A 17981-nucleotide genomic window follows, 5' to 3' on the forward strand; every position below is an offset into this window, starting at 1 on the left:
TTTTGCAATGTCATGCTTTATAAATAAACTGCAATCTTTAATATATGGAAACGAAAGTAAATTATAATTGAGTTCGCAGATGCGGTATTAGATATAAGCAATTTTATAACTGTTTCTGAAAGGAAAAGAAATAATACATATTTAATAGAGGAAGGTTCTTGCACTTCCACGAATGCTAATTTGGGTGACTAGTTCTGCTTCTGTGAAAGGCGTCAAGATTGGCCTATAAAACATCAATATGTCCATTGCATAACAAGTCGTGACTAAAACATAAGTGCTGCCACCTAGTATATTTATTAACCTCCACTTGGTCCTGTCTAACATGTACGGTAGTTCGTATATCACTAGTCAGACTACTTGTTTATTGCAGAACGGCTTCGCAATCAACACCTCAGTGACCTTTGGCAGGCCACATCGCAGTTTGTTGGAAAGACCTTGGCTTCACATTTTGTGACGTTAGAAGGAAAAACGCTGTAGGTAGCATCTCAGGTAACTTTCGTGCATCTCGGTATGTGGCTAAGATTTGTGCTTGCGGTATGTGTCGTCTGCGAGATTTCGTTTGGGACTGAAGCAAAGAGTGTGAACCCTCGATGGAAAACGATTCTAATTCTCGCTGATGGATGTAGATGGGATTATCTGAACCGAACGGAGCTGGAAGGATTCGCTACGATTGCCAAACAGGGAGTCAGAGCAAAATATGTAACCCCCGTGTTTCCAGCAAATTCATATCCCAATTGGTACTCGATTGTTACAGGTAGGTGGCGCTACCGTAGTTTAACATTTTTATTATAGTTTGACTGATTTATTGCTTTCTATCACGTTTCATTCAATACATGATCGACCATGAATGGAAGTTGGATGAATATATTTTTGATAATTAGCATAATGAAATTTTACCTGGCCCTAATTTAAACAGAATTACTACCCTGATACGTTCGTAACTGTGAAGATCGCAAGACTTGATAGGAGAAAGAGGATTGATAATAATCTATAATTTTACTCACAAATTGTAATTGAAACAATGAAACGAAAATTGAAGATTAGTTGATAATTTATCATCTAAGTTAGGGTAGTTTAAGTAACTTTAAACAAAAACAAGGCAGTTCTTTTGCTCTTACGTTATATATATATATATATAACGTAAGAGCAAAAGAACTGCCTTGTTTTTGTTTAAAGTTACTTAAACTACGTAACTTATACTTAATATATATATATATATATATATATATATATATATATATATACTTTTTTCTTCTTAATTTCTATTTGTAATGCTTTGCATGTTTTCTGCTTCCTGGCAATAATCCATATCCGGTATGCGTGCAGATTTCAACAGAGGCTAATTGCGCATCTCCTGTTTATCTAATTTTGAAATAGGCGTGTTCCATACTGAGAAGCGGAATTCGTTGCATTTGAAATATTACTAGGAATCAAAATTAGAAATTTCTGCGCTATTACGACAACGTTTACAAGAAAAAGGTTAAATATTCTAAATATGTACATAGAGGATATTTCGAGATATGAATCACACTGAAAGTATCTACTGATTGTCGGTATAAAGACACTTCGATAGGTTGAACGACAATACAGTGAATTACGTATAGGAAAGCCTCAAAATTCGGGAATTTTTCATGTTTCACAGACTGTATTCGACCGTAGAAGGGCAAGAGGAAAAAGAGGCAAGTAGAACTTAAAACAAAGGCACCGCAGGTGCCGGATTTATGAATTATGTTTCGTTAATAATTTCCAATTGCCAATGTCTTTCTGTTTTACCTATTTCCTAGTTTAGGAAATCGGTAAAACAGAAAGAAATTAAAAGTAATGCATAAATCCGGTAACTGTAGTGCTTTGTTTTTGTGATACAGCATACATTTTGCGAGATACTCAGAGCTAGTTCACAGTATAGTACATAATAGTACAATAACATGTATTTAGTTTTTAAGGCGATTCGACTGATGTTATCATATCACACCATTTATACCCCATATTTAAAAAAAATATATGAGAAAAAAAATTCGCAATCTTAACTAATACGGGAGACAGCATTCAAACTCGCGTTCATTTTTTTGGCAAGTACTCATTAGAACAGTGGTTTTCAATCTTTTTTTTAATAACGGCACCCCTAAGTAATTTATTTTATTTTGCGGCACCCCTATTCAATTTTCTGCCTGGTAGTTCCGATTCTCTCTCTCTGTATATACCCGTGTGTATATACATCTCTGTATATATATGTTATATGATATTTATTACAATAATATAATTATAAAAATTACATTTCATAATACAAATTATACATACAGGGTGATTCACTACCAGTGCGACAAATTTGCAGGAGGTGTAGGGGGCACAAAGACGAATCGGAATGACATAGCATTGCAGGGTCCGAAATGCCTTCGTCATGCGGTTGTCAACGTCAGGACGTTGAACGGGAGGCTGCGTGAACAGCGATCCAGCTGGAAGTCAGCATTTGCGAACCGGTTCCCGAGGCAATAGGATGGACGAGTATTCAAACGTTGAACTGGCCGACATGCACCTCGCGTATGTTGCTGCGGACTGTAACGGGCGCGCCGCTCTGCGCTTGTACCAGGAACGTTTCCCGCACAGGCGTGCTTCTCATCATACGATTTTCGCACGTGTGCACAGAAGGTTACGTGAGACTGGTTGTTTCACGAGAGGTACCATGAATCGAGAGCAAACGACGAGGACACCAGACAATGAGGAGAATGTCCTACGTCTTGCAGAAGGCAATCCGAGTACGAGTACTCGAGCGATAGGCCAACGATTGGGTATTTCCAAATCCACTGTATGGAGGATACTGCCAACAAACCAAATGAGTTCATACCATCTGCAACGCGTCCAATCATTGGAGCCTGAGGATTATCCACTCCAGAGGACTTTTGCTACTTGGTTTCTTCAACAGAAACGGTTCGCAAATGCTGACTTCCAGCGGGATCGCTGTTCACGCAACCTCCCGTTCAACGTCCTCTAATGCATGACGAAGGCATTTCGAACCCTGCAATGCTATGTGATTCCGATTCGTCTTTGTGCCCCCTACACCTCCTGCAAGTTTGTCGCACTGGTAGTGAATCACCCTGTATATACAGTATATAATTTTATTCTTTATATAGAGATACTAAGTAAACAATCAATTATAGATCACCACAACATTAAAAAAGATACTGTACACCTTTTTATAATGAAATAAAACATATATATTAAAAAATAATAATAACTTTAAGTAATTTAAACCCAAATTACGTGGCACCCTTGGAATGTTGTTGCGGCACCCCGGTTAAAAACCACTGCATTAGAATAATCCGGCAATGCCGGTTAACATTTTGGCTTATTACCGGTGACTATCGTTCAGTGGAGATTACAGACATCAGAACTACTGCATTATCTAATAAGAATAACGAAATACTTCTGAGCACTTAGGCAATGTGTATAACCTGCAAAAAACAGGAATTTTCAAAAATCCGGCATGTGCTGGGCTCCGAGCATTACAAATTTATTAAATTCTTCTCTTTATTTTATCTAATTGACGGCTCACCATTTCAGTAACAAAAGGCATAAACGAAATATAAATATCATATCAAACAAAGCAAATCGTTTTTATATTGTTTAGTGCATTGATTTTTATTTATTTAAATAACAAAATTAATAATGAAGGAACAAAATAATCATTTCAAAAATTAATTTGAAAAGAGGATGCTATATATGAGAGTTAATACATTATGTAAAACAATTTTTTTTTCTTTTACAAACTTCCATATTTAACTCTCGTACCAGGTCGCCAGGATAATACATCAGAAGCTAGCGCAAAAATACCAGTTGATCAAAGTAGGTGTACTAAGTAAGATCCCAGGCCGTAGAAGAGACCCCCTACTCATATCACTATACTGAGACCGCGCTATAATAACAGACAAGACGATCCCGCACAACAGACCAGGAATAAACCCCCATCGACAAGAAGGAAATGGCTATCTGCCTGATCGACATAGCGGAGTCCAACACCTCCAGAAAACCTAAGAGGGAAAAATATCAGGAAGTCAAATAAATGTGACATATGAAACAAGTAATGACATCCCGGTCACCGTTTCAGCCACAGGCATGGTGTCAAAAAGCTTCTACAAGAAACTAGTAGCAATAGGCCTCCGACAGAACACATGGCACTCCAGAAATCCACGATCTTGAACATCCGAATTTGATATCATATACATGTACTTGGATTTCAGGAAAGCTTTTGATACTGTTGCGTATGAAAGACTACTGGTTGTAAGTTACTATAATGGATAAAAGAACAGTTGAGTGGGAGAAGATATAGAGAGTGGTAATCAATGGACGCTGCTCTTCGTGGACTATTGTTATTAGTGGAGTCCCCAGGGTTCGGTGTTGCGCCTGGTTTTGTTTAGTATATTTATCAATGATACTGATGAAGGTATATCAGGCTTAACATCGAAGTTTGCGGATGATACAAAGGCGCCTCCGTAGCCAGGTGGGCAGGAGCAGCAGTGCGTAGCACACGCTTCTTGATTAGACCGGGGTTCGAGCCCGTGACCACCAAATACGGAGGATGACGGAAAGGTCAGAGAAGGACCACCGCATATCCCCGGAGCAATATGGCCTTAGTTGCTAATGCTTCTAAAAAAAAAAGATGATACAAAAGTTGGCAAGGTTGTTAATGACAGTAATGGCAATGCGCTACAGCAACAGGATCTAGAAAATTTTGTCAGATAGGCTGAAAAGTGGCAAGTGAAGTTTAACATTGCCAAATGCAAAGTACTGCATATAAGTAACCCCAGAGAAACGTACCAACAGTGTGGTACTAGACTCAGGATGGTAGAAAATGACAAAGACCTGGGAGTAATTGTGCAGTCAGATATGAAATTTTCTGACCAGTGCAGACAGGCTGCCAGAGCAGGTCATGGAGTATTGTCAATGATATACAGGAATTTTGCTAGTAGGAGAAAGGAGGTGATTATTCCTTTGTATAAGGCAATGGTCATGCCACGCCTTGAGCACTGGAGGCCTCATTTTAAAAAGAATGTAGAGTTGCTTCAGCGAGTACAAAGAAGGGAAAACAAGATTGGTGAGGAGAACGAAAGGATGGAAAAGGAAAGGAAGTACGAAGAATGGCTAAAGTTCTGCAAATTTGCAGCGTCTGGAAACTAGGTACCGGCAAGGTGATCTGATTGAATTAAAGAGTAAGGTACTCTTTACTCTCAGCAGCGATTCCGGACGTCAGCTGATCTGGCGAGAGGTTGGCACATGGTATCACCCCGCAAACAGCACTGAAAGGGAACAATTTGGCGGTCGAGGTGTTCTCATCTGGGGAGGAGTTATCTTGGATGGAAGTACACAACTCCAGATACTGGAAGGCGGTACTGTAACCGGTGCACTTTACTCTACTGAGGTAATCCTTCCCCATGTGCGTCTGTTCCGAGGTGCCATTGGTTCCGAGTTTATGTTTATGGATGATAACGCCACACCCCATCGCACTGTAGCTGTTGATATGCTTTTGGAAAGTGAGGACATTGTTCGTATGGATTGGCCTGCCCATTTCGCCCGTCCACCGATCTAAATCCCATCGAACACATGGGATGCCTAGCGGCACGTCCACACCCACCAGAAAATGTTCACCAGCTGAAAATGGCGCTGACAGAGGAATGGACGATGTTACCGCAAGAACTTATCAACAACATTGTTCTAAGTAAGGACAGGCGGTGCAAAGCCTGCATCGACATTAGGAGTGGCCATATCTCCTGCTGAGGCCCACCTCTTCCCTTTGTTCCATCTTTGGCAGTGATGCATCTGTATCATGGCAGCCAGTGCAATGTTGCCATTTTTGAATCAAGTTCCTCTGTACCGTTTTTTTCCCGTTGTTGTGTCAGTGTAGTTTCCTTCATCATTTCTGTACCTTACGAGGTTCCTTTGGTATGCTTTTCTCATATCCAGGCCACTCCTATGAGAAGCTATAGGTGAAAACCTGACTGGCCCTTAAGTTTTGCACACTAGTGTACTACTACTATCTGTAGGATAGTCAGAAAGTTTATTCCTCAACCAGTAATAGTAACTGGACATAACAACTACCCCACAAACCTGGTACCAGCATTCGTCACGAGATGGGAAAAACCGATTAGAAGAAAGAGATAACAATATTCCTCCTTATAATAACAGGCCCAAGGCCAACAGATCCCAGTTAATCTTTTTCCAATTGGTTTTTAATGGAGTGTCTGTTTTAGAATTTTAGAATTTTCCATTATCCATTCGCTGTACATAACCTCCCCATCTTTTTCTGTAATTCTGTTTGCGTTCGATACTGGTTTTTACATTATATCCCAATTTGTTTATTATTATTTTTATTATTATTATTTTATTTTTATTTATTTATTTTTTTTTTTTTTGTCAAGTCTGGTACAGCCAGCAGTTCTCATGAGTTGCATCTCTGAAGCCGTTGTTCTTTTTTCGTTCTTTTTACGCAAAGTCCAAGAGAAGGGCGATTATGGAAAAAAGATTACATATTTGAAAAACGCTGAAGCTAACGTATATTCATATGGAGATTCATTCGAATGGATGTTAGCTTCAGCATTCCCTGAACACATTCGAAAGAAATTCATACACTGTATACACCGATTACAATGCTTCTGCAACTTGTGATATAATTCTTGATAGACTGCTTCTGAACATACCAAAATTTCTTTGATGTGTTCTCTGAATAATTTGGTTTGATAGTCATCTCTGAATAATTTTCTCAATCGTTGCAAATCTGTGACCTTTCGAGTATGTTTTAAGCTTGGGGAAATCACAGTGAGCTAATCAGATGAGTATGGCAAATGGATGGGACCATAGTGATTGAGTACTTCACAATAAATTCTTGAATGGAAGGCGTGCATGGGGCGTTGTCATGATGCAATCGCCAATTCTCTGAAGTTCACTTTTCTACCCGTTTTCTCCGAACAGCATCGTGCACGAGGATGCGAGGCACAAATTGGTTTAAACGCGTCGAATTCCAAACTCTTTATCTTTTAAGCTGATCGACATGTCCCATAATAAATAATAATTTCGCTAATGACTTCACTGAGAATTAAACATCGTTTGCCCTCTGATCCTATCTCGAACACGAAAAACTAAATATTATTGGATTTTGAAGCTGAAGGGGCCACTCAGAGTAAAAAGATCATCTTCCACAGATAAGCAGCCTCCTCCTCTCAACAGGGGACTGAACTAATATTTGGAAAACATTATATACTGTATTTATATATTTCGTTGTTTTATATATTTTTTCTTTTAATATATGAGGTGAGTGTCGGTTATCTTCGACACACAAGCGGACCCACTATTTCATGATAGTCTTCTTTAAAGTCTACGAACCCCTTAAAAAAAAAAAAAAAACTAGTTAATGTAAGCAGTGCTACATTTCAAGCGCATTAGCAAATATTAATAATTCGCGATTTATAATAAAATAAGTCAATCCATCCAAATGAAAATTTGTTACAAAGATTCCTAAAATAACTCAATAAGCATTGAGGGGGACGGGGGACAACAGAATATATGTTGAAAACTGGGTAGCAATCTGCATTTTTCTTGTCGATTAATGCGTAAACATACAGAATTTTGTAAGGGGAAGGGAATGAGGGCTTGAAATCATGGACTAGCAGAACATAGGTTGAAATTTAGTCTCGATCTGAATTTTTGTTCTACACTAATACGAGAAATAAACTTTCATTTATATGAACAGATTTGTGTGGTCGGGGGAGGTAGGGGAAGGATTTCACGAGAGACTATAACTGATCGTAAAAGATTTCCAGGGACCAACAAAGTGCTGAAAATAAGATATTGATTGAACTTTTTCTCATTAAGTAATGCCTAAACATTCAATAAACAAACGCACATTAAAAGTTAGGTAATTTACACAATACATTACATTTCAGGCGCATTCTTTTTTTTTATTTATTAAAATTAATTGAATTTTTTTTCTTTTCATGTAATTAACTGAAGTGAAAAGTAAATATAGTTATAGCCTTATCATTTAATTACTACGATTATAGCTTTAAAAAACACTTAACAAAAAAAGTGTCTATAGTTTTACGTTCTCTAAACTGTGTATGTGTGTGTGTGTGTGTGTGTATTTCTTTACGTATATTTATAAAAGAATAAGAGAAGTTTGCCTCAATGTGATACGTATAACGCTTCCGTATGATACTCTCCAGAAATTAAAACGAAACCAATTAAAATGAAAATGTTCATTTTCATTCCTGTGATCATGACATACGGTCGAAAATCGTTGTCAGCTTCAGGCAGGAAAATCGTTTTGCAATTTTCTCGTTAAATTCTTTTAATTAATTTTTTACTTAATTTTTAATTGCATTAAATTGATTTTTAATTGCGTTAGACTGATTTTTAATTGTGTTCAATTGTTTTTTAATTATTTTTTACTGTATGTAAGATTTTCGATTTTTTAATTGGTTTCGTTTTAATTTCTGGAGAGTATCTTACCGAAGTGTTCTACGTATCATATTGAAGTAAACCTCTTATTCTTTTACAAATATTGATATCAACGTACAATGTATTGAGCATTATAGCTCTGGTTCATACTATCAAATATATATATATATTTGATACTATATAGTTCATACTATAGAAATATATATATATATTTCTTTACAAGCGACACCATGTTCACAAGTCATACATGACAACGCAGGCAAAGCGTGCACGGACTGTCTAAAGATAATGATACTGCATTAAAACATTTTAATAATTAAACATTTTCCCCAAATTGTATGGGAAAAAAATAAATAATTTTTGTTGATAAAAAAAAAAAAAAACCGTCAACAATTTTGGAATCCAAGTGTCGACACCTTTTTCATACAGAAATTTTTAACACTGTACCACTACCCTTTCATACTCATGCCACGAACTTTTCAAACGCCCCTCATAATCCTCTTTGAAAGTTTATGGATTCGTATAATAAGGTAAAATTTTGTTCTATGGGTTAGTAAAATCTGCTTACACATTCTATTTTTCTGTAATAACCTCGTTCGATTTAAAGGAAAACATGCTTCATTATTTCTCAGATGATGCAGCATCTTTTTAAGTGCTGCGTGTATAGATGGTGCAATATTCTTCAAACATTTTCATAATCCCTGATGTCTTGAAGACTATCCATCTTAGAGATGGATAGACTATCCATCTCTGCCATCTTTTACTGGAAATACTGAACCAGAAAAACAGCTTCATAAATAACACAATTTTATCAGGCTTCTTCTCTCATCTGTTATATTCGTTCACTTTTACCTTTAATTAAAACACTGAATATAAACGGGGACGTTAAACTCCGCATGGTGTTAGTAAGTGTAAGTGTATTTATGATCAAGGGGCTTAGAGGGGGACAGGCATTCTGTGTGTTATCAGACACTCAGTCTAAAACACTGATGGATCCAATATCTTTCTATTTCAGAATATTTAGTAGAAGTCCGGTTGGCCTGCCACCCTAAAATCCAGACATGCACACCTCGATGGTAAGCCCTGCTACGTCACTTAGGTGGCAACGAACGTATAGAGTGGTTCTCTTCGAGACGCCTAGTCAGCGTGAAGAGGAAAAGACCAAACTCTCCAGCACATGACAGCACGACGAAAAAAATGTCCCTCAGTCCACAGCGGCTTTCACTCCCTCCTCTTACGGCAGCGAGAGGATCAGGGTGGAAGCAAGAGTGCTAAGAATCTCTGGGTACGACCAGGCTGCCACGCAAGGAAAATGAACTTGGCCTGTTGCACACGAACAAATATCTATCAGGAACAGCAACTCAACCTACCACTCCTCATATGAAACGTATCTCTTCACTCTTCCCGAGCTAAAGCTGGCCCTAAGCAAAATAAATATCCATAAATGTCCAGTTTTAGATCTTGTAAAAAATTTGTGATTATCAAATTTGCCGAAATCTTTCCAGCAATACTTCTATGTACAACACATGTCTTACTGAGGGGATATTTCCTAATCTCTGGAAGGTAGTTCTGATCAAATTTATTCACAAGCGGGACAAAAATAAATCTGATCCCAAAGCATACAGACCCATCTCTATTTTGGAAAATCTTGGCAAACTATTTGAAAGATTGTTAGCACCCAGAGTAACAGATTTAATTGAAGGTCAAAACTTAATGTCTCCATCCCAATTTGGCTTCAAGAAGGGAAAATCCTGTGAAGACGCCTTGGTCTCTTTAGCTAACCACATATCAGCTTCGAGGGCTAAATATGAAATGGCCATATTCATTGACTTCGAGAGAGCTTTCGATTCCCTCTGGTGGGAGAGCGCTCTCAATCGTCTTACCAAAGCCAAGTGCTCTCAGCAACTGTTCCAAGTTATTAGAAGCTACTTCCAAAATAGACTCGTCCAAGTAATCTCGAAACAGCAGTCTCTCTCAAGGACCATCTCAAGAGGATGATCCCAGGGTGTAAGGTGTAAGGTGTAAGGTGTGTTGGGGGGTCTAACGGCTCCTGGGGTTTCCCCCATCTCCGCGTATTTTCTATGTTTTGGGCAAGCCTGAGATTTTTTTTTTTTTTTTAAATATATATGGTTCATGAGCTATGTGGCGTGTTGTGCCCTTTGTTCATCCGGCCTATTAGCCGCCAGGCCCCTAGTGGGACCTGACGTTTCCACACCCTGCCACGGGGAGGCTGGCCGGGTGTACCTAATGAAGCTATTTTACTCTGGCGGGTCCTGCCACTTACTTTCCTGAGATTTCGGTGGCAAGGACCTAAAAAAAATAAAAAAATAAAAAAAATAAAAAATAAAAAATAAATAAATAAAAAAAAAATAAATAAATAAATAAATAAATAAATAAAATAATAATAAATAAATAATAAAAAAATAATAAATAAATAAAAATATATGTATGTATATAAAAATAAAATACATTGGAGAAGTCGCGAGCATAGTTTAGTAAGTTAAGGTTCTTTTAAACATCGTTTGGGGTTTACACTGAAACTCTGTAAGGCCTAAAAGGTCGGGCATAAATTTTGGTGTGTCTTAAATTTTGATGTTGGGCTGATCGCTATGTAAGATGACAGTTTTGGGTGGGGAGGCAGAAGACTGGGGGTGGAAATAGGAAGCAAAGGGGTCGATAGAGAAGATGACCCCCCGTTTTTCAGTGGAGCATGCCCATGCCCCACCAGAGGGAAAGAAGGGTGGCAAGGGGAGAAGAGGGTTCTTCCCTTGCGAGGAAATGGGGTTTAAAGAGAATCCTACAGGTGCAGGATCAGGGATCAATTCTGGGACCCCACTTCTGAAACATAGTTTTGGACAGCTGGCTCACGCAAAACCTGACAATATCTCTGCCTTCGCCTACGCCAATGATTGGGTTCTTCTAATTCCAGGTCGATCGCGTCTTCAACTAGAACAATCAGCCAATATAACTCTTTCTGGGCTAATCAAGTGGTCAATAAACTGCGAATATCTGCCACAAAAACAAAACTGATGGTTTTTAAGGGCAAGTTAGATTACAGAAGACCTCCAAATATAAAGATAGACGGAAAGCAAATCCTTTTGTTACTGAATTAAAACATCTTGGCGTAATTTTAGATGACAGGTTAACCTTCTCCTCTCATATTAATCCCCTCGCCTCGAAGATTAAGAAGTTCACTGCAGCAGTTATCCGAATTTCCAAATCGGACTGGGGACTAAATAGGAAGACTCTCTTACTATATTATACAGCAGTATTCGTACCAATAACAACATATGCTTCGGGAGTCTGGTTTCATGGAGCCGTCAAGGTTAAACTCCATTCCAAGCTCATCTCCATTCAACGGATTATGCTGCTTGCCATGCTCCGGGCCTGCAGGACAGTGTCCTCTGCTGCTCTGCAGGTTCTTGCTGGAGTCTTACCACTAGACCTGCATGTCATCTTCAAAGGACTATGCTATCGTCTAAAGCAAGGGGTTCCCGGCGAGATTCTCGGCATCTCATGCAAATTAACTGCTAACATGAAAAACGAGAAACGTTAAATCTGGAATGAACTTATCAACATGTGACAATCACGATGGGATTCCAGTACTACTGGTCAAGTCACCCGCTCTTTTGTTCCTGCAGTTACCTTCCCTCTCAACAAGAACGTCCGCCAATGGTTTTCTCCCAGCCTAACAACATCGTATATACTTACTGGGCACGGCTCCATCAACTCCAAACTATTTCAATTTGGCTTGTCTGACACCAATCTCTGCTTGTGTGGTGTTGAGGAAACCTGGACTCACATTCTGTATCGCTGCAACCTGTACCACGACGACAGATCTACACTACAAGCTGCTGTCAGCAACTTCTCTGTAGGAAATGAAGTGGCACTGACTGAAAATTCTCAATCGTTCTCAGCTCTACAACAGTTCTGCTCTGCTGTTTTCACCAAAAGAAAGCAACTCTTCTCAAGTTTATCAAGATATCAACAAAAAGGAACAACCAACCCAACACCTGCAACGTCTATCGATATTTCTTAAAACTGATATCGCCTGCCATCTACTTTTTTTTTTTTTTTTTTAATTTAAGCTGATACCCCAGTTTGGGCAGCTGTGGATACAGAATTAGCTAACACCCATTGGTATAGCTACCTCCAGTGGGTGCGGTTTTCGTTCTTCCTAGGACAGAAAAAGACTGCTGTCTTTTGATTCCTGTACCACAATTAATACTTCTGATTAGTTGCGTGATGTGATTTGCTGTGTGAGCATGTTACATGTTCATTACACCTATAACATTGTAATTAACACGATTATATGTATATATCAATGTGTGTATCATTATATATTGTATCATTACATGTATCATATATATATCATTGTATATATGTATCTATGTATGTACATAGCGGATTTGCCAGTTTCTGGCTAGGGGCCGCTTGTTGTTTTGTTGATAAAATATGCACAAGGCACTAAAGGTGATAGTAGACCCAGGCTCTGCTGCTCCCTGGTAGCAAGATGAACGTACACAAGCGATAGAAAACTTTGCAGAGTTTCTGCACCAACACAGACGTGCAAGGTGAAGATGGGCTAAGGCCACGCACGCACGCACGCACGCACGCACGCACACGCACGCACACACACGCACACACGCGCACACACACACACACACACACACACGCACACACACACACACACACACACACACACACACACACACACACACACACACACACACACACACACACACACACACACACACACACACACACACACACACACACACACACACACACCGTAAGATCGCTCATACTGGATATTAGAGCTGGAAAAGGAATTAGAAAATGTGAATTGGAACATCATCTGTTTGGCTGAAATTAGAAGAACTGAATCACTTATAGGTTTATCAAGTGGAAATCTGCTGAACACCAATGGAAACAGTGAAAGGAGCGAAGGTGAAGTTGGTTTTCTGGTCCATAAAGATGTAAAAAACAACATTTTGGAATTCAAAAGCACATCACCAAGGGTGTCAAGACTACTACTCAGGATTTCTAGGAGGTACAAGCTAAAGGTTACAATGATTTATGCACCAACATCGAGCCATGATGATGAAGAGATTGCAGAAATGTATACCGAAATTGAGAGTCTTCTAGATGAGCAGAAAACCCACTACTCTATCATTATGGGGGACTTCAATGCTAAAGTTGGAAAGAGACAAAACAAATTTTGGAATTGGTGAAAGAAATGAAAGAGGTGAAAGACTTGTGCAATTTGCAGAATCTCGAGGAATGTCAGTAATGAACACTTTTTTCAAGAAAAGGGTGAACAGAAAGTGGACATGGAAGAGCTCAAATGGATTAACTACTAATGAAATCGACTTCATCCTCACTAATAGAAGATATATCGTGAATGATGTTGCCGTCCTCAACAAAGTAAAGTTTAAAGGGATCACAGAATGGTAAGATGCACTCCTGATATAGATGTAAGAAAAGAAAGGAAAAAACTGACTCGAGTAAATAGTACAAAGGTCTTTGAGATAACAGAAGAGGAGAAAACTATTTTACTATTTCATTATTAGTCTGCCCAGAGAAAATGTCGCTTTCTTTACGCATGCTTCTATTTCCTCCCAATCCCGTTTGCAGTTTATGTTGGATATACCCAGTGACTCAGCAATAGTTTTTCCACTTATAAACAGGGTATTGCCCATCTAAAGAGAGAAACAAACAAACAAAACAAAGATTGGGAAAAAGACACACAGAGAGAGAGCGCGCATTTTCGATTTTGTACCAAACGAGTTTGCATTGCATGTACCAGTGACTCGGCATTTGTTTATGTTATTGAACTCCCCAAAAAAAAAAAAAAAAAAAAAAATTCCTGGATGTTAATATGGTTATTGCCGACTACAGCTTTTAGTAAATTGGCAATTAATTGTGACGTTTGAATGTCAGAATTACTGTATAATCCTGGTTATCCAAAATAACTGAGACTAGGGTATACTGATAAATGATTTTTTTTCGAAAATCGATTTTAAATTCAATCTATCTAAAGTATAAAAGATAAGCAGAAAAAGCTTAATGAGAGAAAATCACAGTAACTCGCATTTACTATTTACTTATTAAACAGCTTTAATTGCTAAATAATTGCCAACGTTCTGCTGCTTGAAAGATGTCAGATAGTTTGGGAAGCTGCAAGATTTTGCACTTTTTCCGGACACGACAGTTGGTACACATTCAATTCTTTTTTGCGATTCGTCACTTAGCAGTCCAGCAGTAGCCATCTAATAGCGATCTTTTGAATATATGACGAATATATTCATCATAACATTCACCCCACCTCTTCACTTTCTGCTGCTCTCTCATTCCGATAGTATTAAATGATGAAACTATTTCCTCATCTGTCAAATGTGGATCGTGTGTGCGCGAAAAGCCAAGCAGCTGGCTAGATTTTTTGCTCCTTCTGATCCAACCATACCGATATAATGCATGAAAACTTGGCTGAAAAAGATAAAATGTCTCAAAACTGTGTCAGTTTGTGAGTGAAGCGAGTCGGTTCCTTTGGGGGGTGGATTAAAAAGAAAAGAAATTTCAGATAATTCAATAACTAGAATTCTACTGTAAAGAGAATGTCAGGCGCGTTAGCATATACAAAGGGTACTAGGAAAGTTTTGCAATACAGCTTTGTTTATTTAATTTTTTCAAAGTAATTTCCTCTACATTCAATACACCTCTCCATCCTCCGAAACCAATCTTTAAACCAGTTCTGCCAAGTTTCACTAGGGAGTAAAGCACACTCGTTGTCCCAAGCCCGTAGAAGGTCCTCATCACTGGAAAACCGCCTCCCTTTTAGCTTCATTTTCACATGCGGGAACAGTGCAAAGTCGCAGGAAGCAAGGTCTGGAATGTAGGGAGGGTGCTCGAGAAGTTTCAGTCCTGTCGTGGTCAAATATTCGGTGCAGGCTTTGGCGCGGTGAGCTAGAGCATTATCGTGATGGAGGTGCCAGGTGTCCATTCTTGACTTTGGCCGCAGGTTCTTCATAGATCCAATGACTTTAGGCAGGCATTGTTCAGTATACCACTTAGCCGTGACTGTCTTCTGCGTGTCCAAAACGACACGTTCCACAATTCCACTCGATTTGAAAGATACAGCTATCATTTTCTTCATTACAGATCGGGATTTTCTGACAATTACGGGTGTGTCGTCATCATCAAAGACCCAAACTTTGTTTTGAGCCTTGGTCGGCAGATCGTAATAGTACAGCCAAGTCTCGTCACCTGTCACGATGTTGTTCACATACCGAGATTGTCCCTTATCAAACTTTTTTAACATCTCCCGGCACCAAGTCACACGTCGTGTCATCTGCTCTTCAGTCAGTTGATGCGGTGCCCAGAGAGAACAAAATTTCTTCAATGATCTTGCAGAATCGAACGAATTGCTGGTGCATTTAGGCCCAAAGTATCCTCTATCTGTTGGTAGGTCACTCGCCTGTTTTCGTCAAGCATTTTCCTCACAGCAGTAACGTTTTCCTCCGTAACTGACGTTCGTGGCCTTCCCGGCCTCTCCGAATCCTCCAGAGTGAAATTTCCCCTTTGGAATTCTCTATACCACCTGAATATCGTTGTACGATGTGGACAATCATCATCTAGTGCAAGAGTCATTTCTTCTAAACACTGGTCTATGGTTAAACCACGCACGAAATTATACCGCAAAACTGTCCTTATCTCATTTCGTGACCACGATGCCATCGCAAGCACTTTACACTCTCACTACTAATGAATAACTGAGCCCATCGACTTGGCGCGGCGGCTACTATGCACGTATGAACATGTCTCAACATGCAGCAACAAGCAGCTTCCTCTGATTCATTGTTGCGTCATATTGCAAAACTTTCCTAGTACCCTTTGTATGCGTAAAGCGCCAATTATCTTCACCAGTCCGTCCTTCATCAGATGAATTTTGATATTTTTTTTTATTTCGCTTGTTTAGAAAAATTTGTCCAGCTATCCCAAATTTAATTAAAATCGGACCAATAGAAATATAAATAATTATTATTTTTTTGTCCGTCCGTCCATCTGTCCGCATGTAATAACTCGACCCTTCTTTGGATTTTGATCAAATTTTATATTTGGCTCTCTTAAACAGACTTGTCATGCCGCTCAAAATTTCATTAAAATCAGATCAATACAAATCTGGAAATTATGATTTCCTTTCCGTCCATCCTCATACAACAAATCAACTCTTAGTGAAGGGTTTTCATGAAGTTTTATATTTTACACTTAGAATGATTTTTTTGAGCTTTCCCATTTTAATTAAAATTGGGCCAATATAAATCCAACATTTTTTTTTTCTTACATATCACACTGACTGTCCATATATCATATACGTATATATATATATTAGAGGTGCAGAACTAGATACTGCGTTTGGTGAAGTGCACCGATTGGAGCAATGGATGGTCAACCAAATGCCCAGAAATGAAATGATCTCAGATGGGCATAAAAATCGTTGCTTTTTGCCGTTTTTTTTTTTTTTTTATATAAATCATGTATTATTAATATTTGCTAACGCGCGTGAAATCTATTGCGCTGCACATTAACTTGTATTTAATGTTCGCATGAGTTGAAGAAACTTGTTCATTCAACATGGTAGATATTAGTATTTTCCGTTATGTTTTCCATTTCGAACACTAGATGTACTCTACAAGATATACGCGTATATCTGCAGTTCATACCGTGACGTATTTGGGTGAGATACATTATTAAATAAAATGTGCCCGCAAAGTACAGAACAACAAAATCCACGACTCTCATAGAACTCTATAGTAACATCTTTTCTAAACAGAATGAAATGAGACTAACGAAGTACTGTATTATACTTTATTAAGTGAATTAAAAATGTTCTCTATCAGATATGCTAGTTTTTTCCCGCTAGGCACTAGTGGAACAAATTCTGCATTAAAAAGTAAATATAATGCATTTCAACAAATTTTATGCATACAGTCATTAAACTTTCTAATTTTATTATTCATTGCGTTGATCATCCTGTAGTTGTAGCTTCTGGTGAGAATACGCCTAAATGTTTCTAAGATGTCTCAAAAGATGGAGCCACAAATTTCATTGGGAAATTCCATAACGCTATGATCTGGAACGAGTGGATACTCTTCCGAGAAAATTGCTGGCAGTCAGTTTTATTAGGCACAATTTTTTTACTGTAATTAAATATTAGGCTTTGAATTTTACGAAATGACAAATTGAGATGCACTTAAAAAAGATTTTAAGAATTCATAATTTTTATACGTATTTTTATATTTCCTTTCGCCAATTAGAAATTGGCGAAAGGAAATCCGTTAATCGATTCTTGCTTAGAAATATTAAGTGAAAAAAGGCGGCAGTATGGCCGAGTTAGTGTCGAGCGAGGGTTAATTTTTGTTCCCCCTTACAGAAAGTCGTTTTTAATTAACCTGCAAACCAAGCGAAACAAAACCAAACGTCAAATACACACAATTTGGAGACAGTAGCGCTAAGAAAAGAGAAAGAGACGAGCA

The 17981-nt window shown here is 38.5% G+C and overlaps 1 protein-coding gene across 1 annotated transcript in view; it reads left to right on the forward strand.

Moving 5' to 3' along the window:
• The first annotated feature begins 321 nt into the window (after positions 1-321).
• LOC150091766 (glycerophosphocholine cholinephosphodiesterase ENPP6-like) overlaps positions 322-17981 on the forward strand; it is a 55439-nt gene continuing 37779 nt past the window's right edge. The window contains exon 1 of the mRNA XM_090376842.1: positions 322-754. Within this exon, the coding sequence (XP_090232968.1) occupies positions 511-754 (244 nt within the window). The 5' untranslated portion in view covers positions 322-510. The remainder of the gene's footprint in view (positions 755-17981) is intronic.

This window comes from Mastigoproctus giganteus, chromosome 1 (assembly GCF_048544385.1).
Source record: "Mastigoproctus giganteus isolate SK-2022 chromosome 1, ASM4854438v1, whole genome shotgun sequence".
Classification (NCBI taxonomy): domain Eukaryota; kingdom Metazoa; phylum Arthropoda; class Arachnida; order Uropygi; family Thelyphonidae; genus Mastigoproctus; species Mastigoproctus giganteus.